At 36.0% G+C, this 22,680-nt stretch overlaps 1 protein-coding gene across 3 annotated transcripts in view; it reads right to left on the reverse strand.

The window, feature by feature from the left end:
- The window catches only part of PDK3 (pyruvate dehydrogenase kinase 3), a 97,661-nt gene extending 77,608 nt beyond the window's left edge, over nt 1-20,053 (reverse strand). Inside the window, exon 1 of one of the 3 annotated variants that reach the window (XM_074300902.1) lies at nt 19,943-20,053. Coding sequence is in view for 2 of the 3 variants with exons in the window: in XM_074300900.1 (XP_074157001.1) it covers nt 19,325-19,430 (106 nt within the window). In the remaining variant the exon portion in view is untranslated. Of the gene's footprint in view, nt 1-19,324; nt 19,854-19,942 lie in introns of those variants that run through there. The other 2 variants (XM_074300900.1, XM_074300901.1) reach the window with 2 other exon arrangements.
- Between the last annotated feature and the right edge of the window lie 2,627 nt (nt 20,054-22,680).

Consider the following 22,680-nt stretch of genomic DNA (forward strand, 5'->3'; position numbering starts at 1 on the left):
ATCCACTTCCATCAGCATACATCCTCGTACAGTATCATTGTTGAAATGTATAATGATCTTCTGGTTCTGCTTGTTTCACTTAGCATCAGTTGATGTAAGTCTCTCCAAGCCTCTCTGTATTTCTCCTGTTGGTCATTTCTTACAGAACAATAATATTCCATAACATTCATATACCATACTATTAACTTCTTAATCTTTGACAAAGATGCCCTGGCTCCAGCAGACAGGTTTTGGAAGGGCAGTGTCCAGTGCGAGCAGCTCCACTCTCTTTAGATAATCGCCAGGTGATGTGGAGAGACCCAGAAAGTAGTGAATGGAAGGGACCAGATAGGTTAACTGCTTGGGGGAGAGGGTTTGCTTGTATCTCCACAGATGGAGAACTAATCAGATGGGTGCCAACAAGCCATATTCACCTTGTCCATCAGAGAGAGACTGAGCAGACCCTTGAAATGAAGAAGACTCAAGAAACATCGGGTGGTTCCGTTGCTGACTGTGCCCACCACTGAAATAGCCTGGCAGTTATGGTGTTTGACTCATGGACATCAAAAATTGTTGGACTTGAAAACCCTCAGAAATCATTGGATTCTCTGAGACATGATAAGATTGTTGTAGTACTTGAAAACCCTCAGGAATCATTGGATTCCCTAACATATAAAAGGACTATTGCAGGACTTCAAAAACTTGTGAGGATCATTTGATTCCCTGTCACGTGAAGCAATGGACAATAGATTGGTTTTAGACTATCTCTTGGCTGCTGAAGGAGTATGTGTGACTGTTGTTTATATACCCTCCTTCTAGGACTTCTGGAAATGATTTACAAGACCATGTTGATTTATATTGTTTGTTATATCACTACTAATATGTACAATTCATGTTTGTGCACCACATTGAGCCTGCACTGGCTGTGGGGAGAGTCATCACTAATAGCCTGTGCATTATTGCTATGTGCTTGTGTAATACCTCCCATGCTGATGGGTTTGTGCATACCTGCTAATAAGTCCCTTCAGCCCAGAAACCTGCCAGCAATCCCCACTTCCTTTTGGTGCTTTTCATCTCCCTTCCTGAGAAGTCAGGGAGGGCGTGATCACCTCCTTTTTGGGGTTCTCACTTCCCTGACAGGCGTAACCACCTGTGTTCTAAAACAAAAGAAAGCGGGAGTTATAAAGGGCTGAAACTCTTAAGTTAATGCACTGAGATCGGACAATTGAACACTTGAGGCTTATTACCAATTGGCCAATACTCTATAAGAATATGTTTGGAAAATGGCCCTTCCCGCTATTCTGTGCTGGCCCAATCGTTTGGTGTATACAGAGAACTGTGGGAGGGACTAGGAGGTGGAGTGAGACTAGCCAAGGTCACTTCTGGGCAGGAGACAAAGAGGTGAGGTAGTGGAGATCCTACATGGCCATTCCCTTAACTTCTACTGCTAAAGACCAAGAATAAAGACTAAGAACTTTTGCTTATCCTGACTCCGGCTAATTCTAAGGTATCCAGGGTGCTAATGCAGTTATCACAACAATAAGACAGCTGTTCAAGACACAAACCCAAAAGAAGAAAATGATACCTCCAAAACATTTAAAAGCATCAAAGGAAAACACAACTTGGACCAGGGCTTTGATGGGAGATGGGGGGGAGGGCGGAGGGGGGGGGCGGTGTTTGTTGCTGTTGTTTTTAAAGTCTGAAAATGTTTTTATAAATTAAAATGAGAGGGCAGAAGAAAAAAAAAAAAAACAAAAGAAATGAGCTATAGAAGAAAGCTCTTAAAAGAGAAATAGCAGGTTGGCATATGAGGTACAAAGCATCACCCAAGCAACAAACTCTTTGAAAATTAAAATGCATCAAATAGACACCAATGACTTCAAGAAACAACAAAGCAATTCAATTAAATTGAATAAGCATTTCTTAAGTACTGTCTATGTGCCAAGCAAGGAGCTAACTACTGGGAATACAAATAAGAAAAACAAAGGCAGCATCTGTCCTCAAGACAGCTTACAATCTAACTGGGGAACACAATCCACAAAAGAAACAGAAACTTAAGGAAGAGACAAGAGGAGGCATAATATTATATGGAGTCAAAATCATACAAAATTGCCTGTGAAAAATGAGAAGTACCGAAAATTCTGAGCCAGCTTTCTATATACAGAGATTTGAAGAGGAATTTACTGCACCTCCTTCTCTGGTCTTCCAAAGAATAGAAGCAACTGAGGAAATTGAGACGGTATTGGGTATCAATACTGAGTCAATCATGATAATGATGAGATTTCAGGTGATCAGTTTATTCTGAAGAAGGCACAATGTAGCATGGAGTCAAACAAAGCAGAATAAAAGATGAAAAACAAGAGTTAATAATTTCAAGTAAAAAGACTGAAAAAAAATAGGAGAAAATGTAAGCTATATCTAAGAAAAAACCACTAACCTGGAAAACAGATCAGAGAGATAAATTCAGAATCACTGAAAGCCATGATGCAAAAAAAGAGTCTGGACAGCACAGTTCAAGAAATCATAAAAGAAAAATGCCCAGATGTTTTAGAACTAGATGGTAAAACAGAAACAGAAAGAATCTATTAGTCACCTGTAAAAAAAAAAAACAGAAAATGAAAATTCTCAGGAAATGTATAAGCAAATCCAGAATACCTAGATTTTAAAAAATACCACAGCCTTAAAGAAAAAAATTGAAATATTGAAGACTCATAGACAGGCTCACATAAAATTTAGCAACCTCTACTATAAAACAGTAGAGAGCTAGGAACATGCTATTCCAAAAAGCAAAAAATATAAACTCACAACCAAAAATATTTTACCCAGCAAAACTGAGTATAATCCTTCAAGAAGGAAATGACCCTTTTATGAAATAGAGGACTTCCAAGAATTCCCTACAAAAAGATCAGAGTTGCAAACAAATGAACTGTAAACAGAAAAGTTTTTGGTTTTTTTTTTTTTTTTAACAGAAAAGTATACAAAAGTCCCTGTTATCAGTTTTCAATATAGTGAGTCTAAGTAAACAGGGAGCAATTATGTTATGCTTTGACGATCTTTAAAGAAAATGGAAAGGGAGGAGAAAAGGAACACAAGATGGAGAAAGGATGGATTGGAGAAATGATTTCACAAGGTCAAGAGTAGAAGTATGAGAGTAAAAGTCTATTCTAACAAGGAGAAAGGATACAGTGAATTATTTGATTAGTGCAGTGACCAATTCCAGTAGAACCAACAATGAAGCTGCTTACTCATCTTTTGACAAGAGAAATGACAGACTCTAGGCACAGAAAAAGACATTTTTATGTATGGCCGATGTGAAAATTTGCTTTTTAGTTATTCACATTTTATTTTTTGAAAATTTTATGGATTTTTTAAGAAACTTCAAACATTTACAAATAAGAAGAGAGGGAGAAAGGAAAAGAGAGCAGGAATCAAATGACTGTTAAAAAAAAAAAAGCTTCAAGTACACTGAAGGAACATAATAAATACTGTGTTTATAGTAGAAGAGGGATCATAAATTTAAAAAAATTTAAAGACAGATGGAAGCTCCTCCAAATTTAAATGTGAATATAATAAAGCCAATATAACAAAAAAAAAAGTGTCTGATTAAATATGAAAACAAAACCCTACAATCTAATGCTTGGAAGAAACATTTAAAACACAAAGGCAATCACAAAATAAAACTGAGGGGATGGAAAAAATTTTACTATGCATCAAATGAATAAAAAAAGGCAAGAGTTCTTTACATCCTCTTTCTTTGCCATTCTCAGCTATAGGGTTAAGAAAGCCTCTTTCCAACTCCATTTCTTAGACTGCTCCTCAGAATAACTAAGGTCTTAAGTTTGTAAAATGAGGTCACTGCTGAGAATGTGTTCATGGGGCTGAAAAGTGAAATGGAAAAGTGGTCACTCATTTTACCTGATGATATTTAAAAAGATATTTTAATGGAACAAGGGCTTCTTTAACATTGATAACACTTTACCTAGATGCCCAGAATTCCTTTTCAATGATATTTTAATTTTTAGAGTAAGATTATAGTTTTATATTGCCAAATAGTACACTGAAGAATCATTTTCTCTTCAGAACCTGCAGTAAAAACCAAGCTCTCCCTCTTACTAACTTCATGCAAGAGGAAGAATTGGGAGGTGTAGAGCATGAGGGGTAGTTATTTATGAAATTTGAAGAGACTGCTTGCTCACTGTTATCTGGAAATGGGAAATATTTTACTATGCATCAAATGAATAAAAAAAGGCAAGAGTTGCCATCATGCTATCAGGAAAAGTAAATATAAATACTCAAAAAAAATAAAAAGTAACTAACAGGAAAACTATTATGCTTAAAGGACCCATATAAAACAAACCATTATTTATAATAAAACTTATATGTTCCAACTGTCTTAGAATCCACCTTCATACAGGAAATATAATCTGAGCTTCAACACAAACAGAACACAATAATGAACTGAGACTCCAATATCCCTCTATCAGTTGTGAATAAGTCAGGAAGAAAGATGAAAAAAAAGGGGAAATAGGAAACTGAACAAATTTCTGGAAAACCTAGTATTAAAAGACTTAGATCATCTTCTAAATAGTACAACAAAAGAATATATGTATATTTCTCTGCACTATATGGAACTTTTACAAAAATTGATCCTGTACTAGGGCAAACAGATATTGTAAACAAATGTAAAAAAGGTAGAATTAGTTAATACATTCTTTACAAAACACAAAACAATAAAAAGAAATTGATTTAAGAGCCACAAGTAAAAAATAGATTCAAATGGAGACTTTAAAAAATCTTAATGAGTAGAGCAAATAAATCATAGGAACAATTAACAACTAGATAAAAGAAAATGATAATGAAACAAAGATTCGAAAGTTTCTGGGATGCAGCCAAAGCAGTCCTTAGGGGGAAAATCTCATCCTTATAAACAAACATACATTAACAAAACAGAAAAAGATGATCAAAAAAAACTGAAAGAATCTTTAAAAATTAGAAAACCAATAAATAAATTTATAACAAGTACAAAAGAATAGAAGCAAAACACCCATAGAAATGATAAATGAAAAGCAGGTTCTTTGAAAAAGGACACACCCTTTTGCTAAATAAAAAAGTTAGTACCATATTTTACAAAATTATTCCCAAAAATCAAGAAAGAAAGCACCTACTAAAATTCTTTTGTTAAACAAATGTTATCTAAATATAGAATGAATGAAGCCTAAATTGATATGAGGACTTAAAACTATAACATATTTTTGAAGGTATCATTACCTATTCAATGGATCTTTGTGTTCTTCCTGGTCAAAATAATTATTCACAAAACCAAGGAAAGCTACTATGAACTGCCCCTAATGTTTTTCCACTGAATGAGTTGTACTAAGACCCAGCTTTTAAATTTTATTTATCTATAAATAACAATGAACAACAAAAACAAAAACAAAATCTTTTAGTAACCTTGAATGGTATAACACAATATAGTCCTATCTTGGCCACAAATACCTAAAAATATTCCCCACCCCCACCCTCTGTATTTTAAGTCCATTATCTTTTTAGTAGAAGGTAAGTAGTAGCTTTTATCTGCAGTCTTCTGTATTCATACTTTTTCACTGCATTGAAGAGAATTCCTTACTAGAAGTCCTCTAGTTTGAAACTCCAAAACCCTTACTAAGGAGGTAGAAACCAAATTGTTTTTATGACACAAATATGGTTCTGATACCAGAACTAAAAGAGCATAAAACAGAGACAAGACTATAAAACAATTTATCTAATGAATATTGATGCAAAATTTTTAAAAATATTAGCAACGAGATTCCAGAAATACATCACAGAAATCATATATTCTGACCAAATGAGATTAATACTAGGAATTCAGGGCTGGCTCAATATTAAGATCAAAAGATTGTTGTGCTACTGGGAGCCACCTGACAGTGGCTGCTAGAGATCCAAACCAGACCTGCAGAATGGATCTCCTCGTGTGAAAGTTTGATACAAGGAGATTGAGAGGCTGTTGTATTGTCTAACCTCTCTCCTTTTCCCTCTGCCTCCATTTTTTTTTCATTCCTAGTCCACAAGTAACACCTGTGTCAGTAAAGGCTGCCCCACAACTCCCTCAAGTGTCACGATCCACAACTGCCTTATAATTGACCTGCTCTTTCACCTAGGCATGGTCCTTAACAAAAGATGAATTAAAGGATTTTGATAAGATACAACATTCATTCCTATTAAAACAACAATACTACCACACTGGAAAGCATAGAAATAAAGGAAGCTTTCCTTAAAATAAATATCTATGTAAAGTCATCAGGCAAGCATTATCTGTAATGGGGGATAAAAAGGAAGCCTTCCCAATAAGAATGAAGCATGAATGCCTATTATCAATACTACTATTCAACACTGCACTATAACACTAGTTATAGCAAGAGGAGAAGAAAAAAGAAAAGGCAACGAGGAAACAACTATTGCTCTTTGCAGATGGTATGCTAGTTTAACTTAGAGAATCAACTAAAAATTTATTTTAAATAATTAACAACTTTAACAAAGTTTCAGGATAAAAAATTAACCCACATAAATCACCAGCATTTCTATATAATACCAACAAAGCCCAATCTCAAGAGAGAGAAAAATTCTACCTAAAAGAATTGAAGGCAATATAAAATACTTGAGAGTTTACTGCCAAGACAAACCCAGGAACTACATGAATACAATTATAAAACATTTTCACACAAATAAAATCAGATCTAAACAATTGAAAAAATATTAATTGCTCATTGGTGGCTGAGCAAGTATAATAAAAAAGACAGTTCTGCTTAAATTAATTTACTTATTCAATGCCATGTTAATAAACCTACAAAAGAATTATTTTCTAGCTAGAAAAAAATAGTAACAAATTTCATTTTGAAGAACAAAAGTTCAAGAATATCAAGGGAATCAATGAAAACAAATGTGAAGGAAGGTGACCAAGCTCCATCAGATCTCAAACTAGAATACCAAGCAATAATCATCAAAACAACCTGGTACAGACAAAGAAACAATGATGGACCAATGGAATAGATTAGGTACATAATACAAAGCAGTAATTGACCAGAATAAGTCAGTGTTTAATAAACATAAAGCTGCAAGCTTTTGAGATGAGAACTCACTAGTTGACACAAACTGCTAGGAAAACTGGAAAACAATATGGCTGAAACTAGATTAACATTTTACAGCATATACCAAGATAAGGTCTAAATGGATACATGATTCTTACATGAAAGGTGATTAAAAAAAAAAAAAAAAGCAAATTAGGGAAGCATGAAATAAGTCTGACAAATCTATAGCGAAGAATTTATGACCAAAACAAGACAGAAAGGCACTACAGAATAATTAATTTCATTATTAAATTTAAAAGGTTTTTTTATTTTTTTACACAAACAAAACCAATGTAGCCAAGATTAGAAGGGAAGCAGGAAACTAGGGAAAAATTGTTTTACAGCAAGTTTCTCTGACCTCAATTCTCAAATATACAGAGAACCGAAACAAATTGATTAGAATACAAGTTATTTCCAATTAGCAAATGGTCAAAGGACAGGAAAAGAAGAAATCAAAGCTATCTACAATCATATGAAAAGATGCCCTAAGTCATTACTGATTACAGCCGAGGTGAGTCCTTTTTTTCTGCCCGAGGACTATTTGGATGTTTATAACAACATTCATTGGCCATACATACATAACTTAAAGAAATCAAGCAGGAGGAAGTTATTGTTGCCTATAATTGCCTTGGCAAGGTCAGATCAAATAATTTCGAAGGTCCTTATAAGCCCCTTTTCTTTCCACATTCTCTCTCCCCCTGGATTAAGGAAATGCAAATTAAAACTCTAAGGTACATCTCATACCTATCATATTGGCTAATATGACAGAAAAGAAAAATGACAAATGTCAGAAGGGATGTAGAAAACTAGAAGGCCTAATGCAGCACTGCTGGCACAATTATGAACTGACCCAATCAATCTGGAGAGCCATTTGGAACTATGTCCAAAGAACTATAAAACAGGGCATACCCTTTGTCCCAGACTAGGACTGTAACCCAAGTAGATTTTTTCAAAAAGGAACAGGACCTATATGTACAGAAATATTCATAGTTGCTTTTTTTTTTTTTTTTTGTGGTGGTGGTAATGGCAAAGAATTAGAAATTGAGGCGATGTCCATCAACTGTGGTATGATTGTGATGGAATATCATTGTGATATAAGAAGTGATAAGCAGGATGCTTTCAGAAGAACCTGAAGATTTATATGAACTTACAGCAAGATGAAATAAGCAGAACTATGTTATACACAGTAAAAGCAACATTTTAAGGATTATGAACTGTGAACCATTTACTAGTTAAAACAATTCCAAAGGACTTGGGATGAAAAATGTTATTACTAACCTCCAGAGAAAGAACTGATACAGTCTGAATGCATATCAAAAACATACTTTTTAAGAAAACTTTATTTTTCTTGTTTTACATGACTTGAATATATATAATTTATATCAAACTGCTTGTCTTCTCAATAAGGAGAGAAGGCCAAGAGGAAGGGAAAGGACTTGGAACTAAAATTTTTTTTAAAAAATGTAAAAAAAAATTGTTTTGCATTTAATTATAAAGAAATACATTTTTTAAAAATGAGAGGGTTTTCAAGACATGCAAGTCATTTAAGATCAGATAATTAGTTATCATTCTTTACAAACTCAAAAGTCAATTAATAGGGAAAATTTACTGATAATAGTTTTATATTAATATTCAAAAAAAATTCTCACATTTAAAAGCTTTCTATCTCTATCAGTCTAGACTACATTAATAAAATAAAAATAAAATTCTTTAAACAGGAATAATTGTATGTTACTCGGGTTTTAAATGTACCAATGCCACTGTGTGTTAGCTTTCCAACTATTTTCTAATTTTATGTACTAAGTCAGTTTTCCACTTTCAACTCAAATTGATCTTCACTAATAGATGTCACCCAAACAGACTTTTAATGAAGAATTTCTAAAATAACATTTAAATCATCCTTTAATTCCCTGAAGCTTTAAGTTTTCAGAAAAATCTCACCATATCTAGTACAGATATAAGTAATCACCTCAGGTACATAATTCAAAGTCCATCATTTCACAGTAATGTAAATGTTAAAACAAACAATTTTATCTTTTGGATATATACTGGGTCAATGCTAAATCACTCAAACTATTAAATCCACAAAAATAATAAACTAAAGATATAATTACAAAGGATGAAATTATCCCTGCCTATAATAAGCTTAAACTTAATCTGATCATTTCTTGTTAGAAATTTTTTAATCTTCTTGATTTTCATTTATGCTTTCTTTACCTTTCTTCATCACTCAGGTAAAATTTTTAAAAATGTTACAGCTTAATATCAACTTTTCATAATTTCAAATTAAACTAATACCTCCTAATTCAACTAACATTCCACCCCTTTTCAAAATCTTATTAGAGGTTTTAAAAAAAAAATCCTATTTATTTTGGCTCTTAATATAGCATTCTTTTGACCAGTTATCCAGTGAAAAATTAAAACTCTGCTTAATGAGCACTCTTAACATCCTAAATACAAATTTTCTTTACAGATCATTCAGAGCAGAGTAATTTCTCTGGCATTGGTGAATGGTTAATGCAGAAGCAGAGCTGCTTAGGAATTTCCTAATCTTTTTTTTTTTTATGAGTTCAGCAAGTCACCTTGAGAAACAAACATCTTCAAAAAGTTTTGAAGTAAAATGGCCCTAATTCACAGCAACATTGCTACTAAAGTACATATCACTAAATTCATTTCATAAAAATTTCTTTAGGAATGTTTTTCTAAATAATCATCCTTTGGGGGCAACTATGTGGCTCAGTGGATAGAGCACCAGCCCTGAAGTCAGGAGGACCTGAGTTCAAATTTGGTCTCAGACACTTAACACTTCCCTGGGCAGGTCACTTTACCCCAATTGCCTCAGCAAAAAAAAAAAAAAAAAAAAAAAAATCATCCTTTCAAAAAAGATTTTCAAAAGATCTATCAAAAGGCCAGTTTTTCTAAGATCTGGTCAAAGCAGAAAAGTCTTTTATTTTTGTTATTAATTATGCAAAATTCATTATCAACTTTAAGCTATGGAACAAAAATCAAAATGTTAAGAATAATCATATTTTCCAATATTAACAATTTACAATGCTCCATTCTCTATATCAATTTAAATATTGCTCCCATTGGAATGTACCTTTAAATTTATATTACTACTGTAATTTATGTACATAGTTTCAGTAAATCAGTCAGAAAAACAATGGCAATTTATCTTACAAATAGTAAATACAAAAGGGCAAAATTTATTTTAAGTTCCCAGCTGCCACCTACTTTTTTTTTTTTTTAAACTAGTTACACAACATTATTTTAAGAGAAGTGTGTATGGATTTAGCCATGTTCATCTTTATTATCAGGGAAGAAAAATTTTTTACTCCATCCTTGATCAATTATTATTTAATGTTAACAAAGCAATTTAAAGAGATGGTTAAGTCAATTCTAAGGGCTTCCTTTTAGCTCTTCCACAACCAGCATAAAAGTTACCTTAAGTCCACAAGCAGGTACTTCCCTCCCATAAACTCACAATAGCCAGCCATGTCCATGAAAAACTCTTCTCACCTTTACCTGAAAGCTCCATTCCGCAGTGGTCTTTCCCCTAAATGAAACTGTATTATCCCTTATGGACTTGTACCTGCCTCGCTAGCATAATAATAACCTGGTTTCACATATTAAATAGTTGTCTATGTTTGGGACCCTCTTCTTTGACTAAAGCACGCTGCCCTCTAGGATCTCTGTGATCCTGCTGAGAAAACATCCCAAGCTTCACAGGAATGTTGGCTTTTGCCTACAGGAACCCATCTTAAAGATGCCTCAATTGTTAATGAAAGTATTAGTTGTATAGAACGACCATGTAGGATCAGGATACAGCTAATAATGGAGATAAGGATTTTTGAGGAAGTCCTAAATTTAGGTAGGGTAGGTGGATTCTTGATGGCTCAGTATTGAAATACAGAGAACAATTTTTCTAACACCCCAAGAAACAAAACAACAATTATCTTCTTGTCTAGCCTGTTTCAAGTCACACTTAAAGGTCTCTATGTCCATCTAACTCCCTCCTAATATCCATTCCCATCATCCTCAGGAAATTTATTTGTATGGCCAGATTTATTCACCCAGACAACTGATGGGGCTGTCCCAAAGCTTCCAGTCACATTTTACCAGCTGATCTGCAAAAGAATATGGTGTGACAGGGAAGCACCTAAAGCACCACAACGTACAAAGGACTCCAAAAGGCAGGATTCTAACTGTACAAGCTGCTTGGGAGGAAGGATGAGAGATCTAGGCATGAAGTGAGTTTATTCAGTCTACCAATCCCTTTTGAAAATTAACTCTTTTATTTATTGTTCCCTATCTATGTTATCAAATGCAAAGGGAATTAATCCTTATAAAGTCAAATATTTAAAACTACCTATTTTAACCACCTTTAAAAAGAAAAAAAAAGTCAAACCTCATAGGGGTCTAATTGATTCAGCTGATTTTGCAAGGAAAATTCCTCTGTAAGCACTTTCAGCTGATGGACTTTGGCAACTATCAAAAATTCTGAGGTGCCCAATTAGACCACATTCTCATTAACCAGTGTGCTATTTAAGTTTCTCCTATAACTTTCCAAAGTCCTTGAGAGTAAAATCCAAACCATTGACTACTTTGATGGAAATCACTCCTCAAGAGATAGAAACTCAAGGGATAAACCTAAGGCTCCCTTGCTCACCATCTTCTTAGATGGCTCAATCTTTATCATCACTCTTGTTTCTACTAGTTCTCCTACATATTCTCCAGCTGTAATTTATCAATCCTAGTCTCACTGTCCTGCCTACAAGATTCTGTCCTTAAAAGATCATTTCCTTTCTTCATGATTGTTTACTACCGCAAGGGCAATTTATTTTTTGTTTTGTCGAGCCATATTTTTTTAAATTGCCAATAAGAAGCAAGAAAATACTTGACTTTGTTATTTTTTCTACTTATATATCCAATGAGCTGAATTCTACAGCTATACTCTCATAACAAATGGCCTCAGAAAGCTGAACTTCTAGTCTTTTTTTAAAAAATATTTTATCATTTATTGTCATTATTCAGTAGTATAATCTCTCCCTAATTTGCTATTTCTATTATGTGCTTAGAAACCAGATGATCTGGCTTGTTAAAACAACAGTAAATAGATTATGAGTTAGTCTCTGGTCTAAAGAGAGAAAACATATGAGTTTTTGTGCAGTCATTGTGACATCTCTTTTGGCTGTTTAAAGCCCATTTTTGCTTTCTTTACTAAGCTACATTATAGCTAAAGTCACAAAATTTAAGCGTTAAAAGTGTTTAAGTTAAAAGTGAATGAAATACAATTAGAAGATAACAATCCAAATAACTGCACAACAGAAATTCAAATGCAGGTACTGACTCAAAGTAGAAGGCTCTTTTCATTATATCACACTGCCTTAAATGAGGTGATAGTTTTTATAAATAGGATAAGAATTAGTTCCAAATTTGGGACTTTTTACCAAATACTAGAAAAAAGGCATTTTAAGATAATCATTTTAAAACTTTGCAGAGTTCCTAGCTTTCAAAATGCTACCTTATTGAAGTTATTTTTATATTTTTTACCCTGATATGAACAAAATAATTCTCAGATAATCTCTGGGTACCATTAAACTATAATTTAAATTATGGAGTCAAATAAAAATGCTATTTTAGAAACAATCTAAATATAAATTATATTGCATAGAAATTTCTTGAGATTGTTATAAGTGTATATGTTCTATCAACTTATAAAACTGGACATAAATTTGAATGAGATTTTTCAAATACCAACAAAATTTGTTTTTGTTTTTGTTTTTCCTGAGACAATTGAGGTTAAGTGACTTGCCCAGAGTCACACAACTAGGAAGTATTAAGTGTCTGAGGTCACATGTGAAGTAGGTCCTCCTGACTTCAGGGCTAATGCTCTATCCACTGTACCACCTACCTGCCCCCAACAAGTTTTTCATTATAAAATTTAGATTGTTATCTTTTAGGGATTTTTTATTATGCTATAATAATTTCTTTATGTATTCTTTATCCATTAAATCTTCCTTTGTAACAAAAAAGTACAGTTAACCAAAACTAGTCATCACAGAACTTTAACTTGACAATTCATACAATATTTCACATCTGTATTTCTTTACCTCTCTACAGACAACAGAGAAGTATGCTTTCATCATCATTACATGAACCACTTTATTTTAGTCAGGAAGACAGATTTTTAAAAATATATATATTTCTACGTGCTGGAGGCCTTTTTTCTCTCTTGATATGATATGGTATCAGCATATTTGCTGATTTAGTTTGTTATCCCTGGTCCTTCCTACATGAAGAACCTACTTCATTTTCTGCTCCACAAGTTATGTTACTGATACCATAGTTTATTTACATTATTGTTATATGTTCTCCAATGGCAACCTCAATTTTTTTTAGAAACTCAAGTTACATAGTACCTTCTGAAAAATGTTGCTTAAAAGACCTTTGTGTAGGATCACTCAAAGGACGGCATGGTAGTCTAACTCCTATGTTCCATGCTAATTCAAATCCAAGCACCATTAATTATTCATCTGCAGTTATTAAGACATTGGCATTTACATAACATTTGAAGGGTTGCAAAATGCTTTTCATGCTTTAGTTCATTCAATTCTCCAAAGCTAGCAATAAGCATTTATTAAGCACCTATCCCATCCTAGATACCATCATGGGCACTGGGGGTAGAAAGACAAAATTTAAATAGTCTCTGTGCTCAAGAAACTTAAAGAGGGAAACTATCATACAAAAACATTTAATAAGAGAAATTCATCCACTAATAAAATGGTGATTCAATAAGAATATAATATTGATTCAAGAAAAATCAGGGATCCCATTGTTTTTGCACATCTATCACAGCAAACAGCACACACCAAAAAGGGGTGATTAGAAGCAATAAGATTCGTCAACCCTTGAGCTCTCATAGGCCAATGAAAAGCCATACCAGCCAATCAAGCCCTAGTACTGCATCACCAATTAAATCCTGAGGACCATATCCTCCCCAAAGAGAAACCAGAGTGGCTGCCACAAAACAAAATGTCATTTCAATGAATAGGAGAGGAGGAAGTATCCATCTGATGCTTATAAATGTTGTACTCTGGATGCACAATGAACAAAGCAATTTCTTGTTCATCTGAATTATTAAATAATTGAGTGAACCTCGATTACAGATATTAATAAAAACTTGTTGTGGCTCTACCACAGAAAATGTCTTGAGAACATTTACCTTACAAAAGGGGTTATTTTTTACCTACTTAATAGAAGAAATCACCAACTGGTTTCTCCACTCTTCCAAATTATTCCTGACAAAAATTTTATTAGGTTCTCAGAATAATATTAATCTGGTAAACTGTTAATATAATACAGAGAAAACCTTGTCACTCAGTAAACAAGTCCATTTAAAAAAATGAAAACTAAAACAGTTGAAAAGGTGTGGTTCATTAATTAACTAATCAAAATCTTGAAGTTAAACTAAAAGCAGAAGCATGATCTATCTTATTTGTCCTTTGTTCTCAAAGAAGACCATAGGGAGGGAGATGATAATGATGTCATACAAGTGAACAAGACTAAAATGACAGAGGGCTGTTCAAAGTTAGTATGAAAGTATGAAAGCACAGGAAAGGCAACTGGAATATTGGCTTCATGGAACAACCAAGAGGAGACTTTAATAAAAATGAAGAGTAACATTTTAAGTCAAGGTCAGTAATATAAATAAGTCTGAAAAGTATAAAGTCACATTGGAGAAAGTTTACATGCCATGCCCGCAAAGTTAAGTAGCATACATTTTATCCTAGAAACAATTGAGAAGAAACTAAAAGCAGAGAGATCTACTGGAAATATTCTGGACTTGAAGTCAAAAGAGTAACCTCAATTCAAATCCCATTTGCACTTTCTAACTGTCAGAACAAGGCCAAATCACTGAATTTCTCAGTCTCAATTTTTTTCTTCTACAAAACCAGAATGGCAATGTCAATAGGACTAAACTAAAAAAAAAAAAAAAAAAAAAATGCTATGAGATCCTGTGACAACATATACAATATCCTTTGCAAAGTTGACAATCCTGCAGAAATATTTACTATTATTATTAGACCAAATGGATTATAGAACTGAATTTGAGTAGAATCTATTGACCTGATTTTGTTACTTCCGTCAACAATTCTCCAAAGCTTAGAAGTAGGAAAAGAAGGCAAATGATAAAGGAAACCTTGTATTGAATCTGGACATAAACAGCAGAAGTAAAGGTGTCAAGATCAGGGATTCTAGGTTTAGATCTAGATTCAATTAAGAGACCATAGAGTCAAACTCTCTTATTTCACAGGCAAGGTAACTGAAACAGAGGACATTTTCTAAGTATCTGATGCAAGATATGAAGTCTTTCTGTTTGACTCCAAGTCAAGTCCCTGAGAAAAGTTTGGCCATCAGAAATGATGAATAAGGAGGGCAGCTCCTTGAATAAATGGGGCAGCTAGGTGGCTAGAGGATAGAGCACCAGCCCTGAAATCAGGAGGACCTGAGTTCAAACCTGACCTCAAACACATAACACTTCCTAGTTGTCTTACACTGGGCAAGTCACAACCCTAATTGCCTCAGCCAAATAAAAAAATTTTTAAAAATAAAGAATAAATATAGAAAAGATAAGGAAAGTTAGAAGTAAAATAAGAGGTTATTAACAGATAAAATTTCAAAGTTCAATCACAATTTTAGGTAAAGAATGGCTAATGAACTGATATTCCAGTGGGTTAGAGCTAAAATGTTAGTTGACAAGCTAAATAGATAGTGGCAGGTTAGAATGATGAGTTAAAGATAAATTTAATATAAATAATGGTCAAGTTCTACATTTGAGATAAAAAATGCAATTTTAAAAATCAATTCCAAAAAGAGAAAAAAGGATAATATAGACAGGCAACAATTCTTGGGGAAAAGACCTTAGCTTTTCAATGGGCTTCAAGATAAAAAAGAAGCAATGGTATGACAACAGCCAAAAAATAAAATGTAATACTAGGCTGAGTAAGAGTTACAGTGCCTAGAATAAGGGATAGAATAGCATGGCTATTCTCTGCTCTAAGTCAACAAAATTTGGAGTAATGTGCATAAGTTGTGGGTGCCACATTTTTTTTTTTTTTTTTTGCTGAGACAATCGGGGTTAAGTGAGTTGCCCAAGGTCACACAGCTAGGACATGTTAAGTGTCTGAGGCCATATTTGAACTCAGGTCCTCCTGACTTCAAGACTGGTGCTCTATCCGCTGCCACCTAGCTGTCCCTGGATGCCACATTTTAAGAAGAGCATTAAAAGCTAAAGCATATCCAGAGCATAGCAACAAGTATGGTTGGGAAGTAGCGGTCTTAACACAAAGATATAACATCTTAAGGAGCCTGAAGGAAGCTGAAGAGGAAACGCGAGAGCCTTCTTAAAATATCTGAAGAGTTATTATGTGTAGTAAGAGCAATTAGACATTCTGCTTGGCTCAAAAGGAAGAACTAAGAACAGTGGGTAACTTGAAGAGACTGACTTCAGCTAACTATGAGAAGTTCCTGACAATGAGAGTTATGGCAAAAGTTGAATGGCTGTCTTCAGGTGTAACGGGCTCCATCTCATTAATTTAAAAGAAGGTTGGATAACTATGCAAGATGGGAGAATTTTTTTTAGTTAAAATAGTCTCTGAGATTCCTAGATCTGAAATTCTTTGATTCTGTCTTACTAGCCAAACCTGGCCTAACACTTGGTAACTTGAAACATACATTTGTATATTTGGATACATATATTTAATTGTGAATATATAAATATATAAGTATATATGCCTGTGTGTACATATACATATGCATGTCTATATATAGTTTGTTTTTTCATGCTCCAATAAGAGAACTATCATGACACCTAAAAAATACAATGTTGTTCCATAGATGTAATAATCAAGTGATTTCTCAAAACTTTTAATACTATTACTTCTACTTTAGAAAAAGAAATGAAATTATGATTCTCAGCTCCTTTTGTTCCCTTGTGCTATTATTTAACCTGTCTCTGCTGGTCCTAATGAAAGGGTTGGTATTTTCAGAATCTTCCCCCAAACCACAAATTAAAGATAGGAAAATGTTTATTTATGTAACAATGACATTTCATCTCCAGATCCTGAAACAAAGCTGTTCCTCAAACCTCTAAAATTTCCACAGATGACTAGAGAAGGCACTGCAAAAATACTATAAGTTATCATGGAGTAAAGTTGTGAAGAACTGACTATAGGTCAGCTGATCAACCATATTACTTCATCTGACAATTTAATTTCTTTAAATATATTTGTTCCCATACTTTACTTTAACACTTTTCTCTCCTTACTCCAACCTTACTTTATAATCATCCCCAAGAGTCTTTATTTTAGTGATGCCAATCTAACACTGCTCCTGTAAAGCTTATTTAAATAAATCGTACATGCAATCCTTGAAAAGTTGGTAAAACTCTCCAAAAAGATTTTGCTTTTATTCGATAATGCTTGGTTTCACTTTGTTACCTTGGTCAAATGCTTAGTTTCACTTTCTTAGGAGTGTAAACAGCATTAAGTCAAAGGCTTGCAGAATAAAACGTATTAAAATTTTGAAGCTGGATCCAGAACTTTCCCACCAGACTGAAAATAGCGCTTACTAGGAAAAAATATAATGCTTTTTCCAGTATTGCAATCTATGCATACTTTTGTCAGCAAGCACTTTAAGCCCTTAGTTAAAGTCCTTTCAAGTTTCTTGGAGGTAGGAGAGACAGTATTTTTGTTTGTAAAAGATAGGTGGGGGTGGAAGTAATAAGGCCTACCAGACTCAGGGAAAACCATTTAAAAGATGGATATAAATAAAGCAGTTGGAGACATAAATGAGAACAGGCAGGTGCCAATTTGCCCCATATCAGATTTTTATGAAAACTTAATATTTCAATGGTGTTCAAATCTTCCTGTTAAAAGTACGACTTCTATAAATCTTAGACTCTGGGATTTAAAGAATTTGAACTTGGAGGATCATTTTTAAACTAGAATACAACTTTGAAAGCAGACATGTCACTATTTCTGACAAACAAGTAACTCAACACCAGTCCTCAAGATCTAGAAAGCATTACTGCATGATTCAATTAACCTGCATCTGGAAATGTGAAGCGATTTCTATATAAAACTGTCCATATCTCCCACAGTTTAAAGGAAACAATAACTTTCTAGCTTATTAATTTACTCAAATACATTTTTAGACAAGACGTGTGTGGGAGACAGCTAGGTGGCGCCGTGCACAGATAGAGCAGCTGTGTCTGGAGTCAGGAAGACCTTAGTGTAAATGTAGTCTCGGACATTTACGAGGTGTGTCACCCTGGACAAGTCACTTGACCCTGTTTGTCATTTTCTCGTCTGGAAAATGAGTTGAAGGAGGAAAAGCAAACCAGTTTCTTTGCTATGAAAACTCCAAAGAACAGAAACGAATAAAAACATATCCAAATGTTTTGACTATCGATATTTGTTGCAGGAGTTTCGTTTTTTCACTTTTTTTTTTTTTAAGTAGGCTAGTGGAAGAAAAAATAAACGCTTAAAAAAGAAAAAGATGGACCCAGATGGTCTCTAGAAGAACTTTTTTTTGAGTCTTTTTTTTTTTTAAAGCCCTTTGACCGAGACTGCACTTTCCATTCAACTTGGATTGTTAGACTTCAGATTCTCCCATCCTTTCCCTTTCACATCCCCAAATCGCAAATTCTAAGGGACAGGTGAGTTAACTCAGGTGGGGCAAAAAAACAAACAAAACCAAAAAACGTGACTCCGGTTGTGCGGGGGCCCGTGGGCGCAGGGGGCCTGGGCTCGCGGGAGAGGCTCCATGTCCGCGGAGGTCGGGGTGGGGAGCTCCGGTCTCCCGTTTTATTATTTCGAGGAAAAGGCCTCAGGTGAGCCGGGCCGCAAGCTTGGAGAAGAGGAGACCAGGCCAGGTTGCAGAGGATGCTTCTGGCCCCAGGACCAGGACTTTCTCTGGTCCGCTTGGAGGGGGAGCGGGATAGACGCAATCCCCTCCCCCGTTACCCCTCCCCATACACGCGCAGACCCGCACGCGCGCGTATTCACACGCGCGCAACATCAGCAGAGAAAACAAAATACGCCATCCCGCTTGCTCACCAAGGCCGTGCAGCCTAGCCGTGAGGACGTGCGCTGGGGCCACCAGGTCTCGAACCGGGGACCTGTTCCCTCCCTTTCCCCCCCCAAGCACTCACTCACCGAAGTCCAGGAACTGCTTAATGGAGAGCGGTGACGGCGAGAAGCGGGAGTAGCGCTCGATCTGTTTGGGGACCGGCTGCTTCAGCAGCCACCGGTAGAGCCGCATCTTGGACCCCGGACCGAGCGCGCCGCGGGGCGCCGCGGGGGGAGGAGGGGCAGCAGAAGAAAGAGGAAGCTCCGCGTCTGGAGACGCTGGGCGGAGCAGAGCAGAAGCTGGAGAAGGAGGGGAAGACAGTGGTGGCGCGAGCGACCGGTGCAGCACCTCGGGCCGCGCCGAGCCCTCTGCGGGAGAGAGGATGCAGCCCCGGAGCAGCCGCCGTTCCAGCAGCGGCTCCTCGCGCCCTCTGCGCGCGCGCCCTGGCTCCCTTCCCCGCCTCCCCGGGATCCGGGGAACGTTCGCCGAGCGCGCGCCGCTCCCGCCTCAGCCCCGCAGAGGCTGCTACTGGAGCAGCAGCCGCCACGCTACCCCCGGAGCATCTTGCTCGCTCTCCTCCCACCCCTCCGCCGCTGCTGCCAACCCACCGGGCGGGCGGTCCGTCTGCTTCCCCCTCCCCGCCCTGCGAGGCGGAGTTCGGCCACAGGCTGCCCCTTCGCCCGCACGTACACACCCGTACACACCCCAGGAGAGAGCTGGAACCACCGCCAGATCTGGTTCCTCATTGGCCCCGGGCTTTGACCTCGTTTTCGTTTCCCCCGCGATTTGACCGATCCCGAGGCGCGTGCTCCAAAGGGTCAGACCCTAGAGCCAAGCACGGGAGAGTGGCGCCCCTTACTGACAACTACTATGCCCGCAACCCCACCCCGAGGTCCGTGACCTTCCAGCCTTCCTGGTGTCAGGGGAGGAGGGAGACCCACGGGGAATCCCGGGATCCGACCCGATCCATGAACCGGGGACCCCTAGTTCTCCCCCTCAAACCCTGGTGCTCCTGTAGGTAGTGTAGGTTCACCTTGTTTGTGTTTGCCTCATCATCAGTTTTAGTGCGAGGCCGTCGGGGTGAGGGACCGACCTGGGAAGGGGTGACGTAACCTACGGGCTCTTCCTAGTGTTTCCAGTCATCTGAACAAATTTCCCGGCGCACTACTTCTGAAAAAGGGCCTGAGGCCTCCCCTCCAATTGTCATTCTTGGTCCTGTACAGTCTACCACTTTGCGACCCAGGACACAAGTTAGTTTCAAATGGAAAAACTCCCATTGGATTAGACTCTTGCATATACTTATCTAATTAACCTTAAAGGTGGATCACCCGAAGAAAAAGTCACCCGTACTAAGCACTGAGGATACAAGGACAAAAGTCAAAGGAGCTCCCAAAAATATATAACAGAGATAAAATACCCTATAATTACGAATTTTAGGAAAGAAAGAGCAGTAATGGTTAAGAGATATCTGAAATAGCCTAGATGTGCATGTACATGCCTCTTTTTGTTGCTGTGGTATACACAGGAAAACCAGGGCTGAAAATTCATTTCTCTACTTGGAAAAAGGCTTTCTATGGAAGTCTCTAAGAGATCAGAGCGGTGTGTTGGTAGAGTGTCACTTGGGTTAGCCTGTTTGCCTACCACAGGTACAAAGAAGGCCTTGACCTTGGTTGCATGGCTGCTTAATTGGGAACAAGAAGATTTCAACTTAGGTGTTCTCATTCAAGGACCAATAGTTGTATAGTTGTTTTTACCTATAATCTGTGTAGACTTTTAAAAATAACTTCATTAGAATTAACACTACCAAGCAGAACCAGGAGAACACTGTACACAGTAACAGCAAGATTATGTGATGATCAACTAGGATAGATAGACTTTTAATTTTATTTTTTAAAATTAATTTTATAATTATAACATTTTTGACAGTACATATGCATGGGTAATTTTTTACAACTCCCTTCTTCCCTCCGCCCCTTCCCCTAGATGGCAGGCATTCCCATACATGTTAAATATGTGATAGTATATACGAGGTACAATATATGTGTGCAGAAGCGAATTTATGATAGATAGACTTAAGCTTTCTCAGCACAGCAGAGTTCAGACACAATTCCAGAGGACTTGGGATGGAAAATGCCATCCCCATCCAGAGAAAGAACTATGAAGACTGAATGAGGATTGAAGCGTACTATTTTCATTCTTTTTTTTTCCCACAAAATGATTAAAATAGTAATATGTTTAAAATGATTGCACATATATAACCTATATCAGGTTGCGTGCTATCTTGGGTAGTAAAGAGGTAAAAGAAAGAGGAACTAAAAATCTAACAGAAATGAATGTTGAAAACTTTAACATATAATTGAAAAAAATACCTTTAAATAAAAAAGATTTTTTAAAAAAGGATTAACATCTTTTTCTGAACATGTTGCTAATTTTCACCCCTTCATTTTTCTTTTGCAGATTATCATGCAATATTTAACTATCTGAATTTTTACAAATAATAAACTCCTATTAGCTAGGAACCTTATGAGACCATGTGTTCATTGATCTTAGCTCCAAGCCTTTTAGTCTCTCAGGGTAATGAAGTTGAAAGAACACACCAGATTGAAAGTCAGAAGACCAGTGTTTGAATCCTGACATCAATTAACTAACCAATGACCAATTTACTTAACAGAAATTAAGAGACTGTTTCACAGTTCCAAAAGACCAATTATGAAAAAGGTTATTCAGAATTCTGAGCACAGAATGAAGCATACTTTTTATACTTTTTTTTTGCTTTTTCACCCCAATGGGACTAATAATGGAAATTTGTTTTGTATTGCTTTATATACATAATTGGCATCATGTTGTTTTTATTCTCAGTAGATGAAGGAGGAACAGGGAAACTCATACATTTTAAAGTAAATGTTAAAAATAAAGAGAAGAGAAAAATTAATTAAACCAGAAGAATAGAATTGGCATGATACATTAGTTATATTGTTAGGGACTTTTGCTTAATTGTTTCAGGGAGTGAGATTTTTCTGGGTGTTCAGAGTTATGTTCTATAAAAATTATTATTTTATTTCATTTTTAGGAGAGAGAGAACTGAACCTCAGATGCCTCAGATTTCATCTCTATAAAATGATCTTTATAGGTAGGAAGAAAGTGCTACATAAAATTAATATCTTGGATTTTCATGCATTTAAACACATCTCATTCACTTTCACAAATAAACTTCTCAAGGTAGATTGTATATATCTATTTGGTCTATTAGAATATTTCACATTTAGATAGGGCTGACCATTTCACAAAGCTCTTTCTTCACAACCACCCAAGGGAAGTTGATTTATGTGTTATTCTCATTTTATAGATGAATTTGTTTAGACTCAGAAAAGTTATTTGCTCATGGTCCCATAACTGGTAAGGCCCATAATCAAGATACAACTCAGCTATCCTAACTCCAAGT

Source organism: Sminthopsis crassicaudata, chromosome 3 (genome assembly GCF_048593235.1).
Source record: "Sminthopsis crassicaudata isolate SCR6 chromosome 3, ASM4859323v1, whole genome shotgun sequence".
NCBI classification, from domain to species: Eukaryota; Metazoa; Chordata; class Mammalia; order Dasyuromorphia; family Dasyuridae; genus Sminthopsis; species Sminthopsis crassicaudata.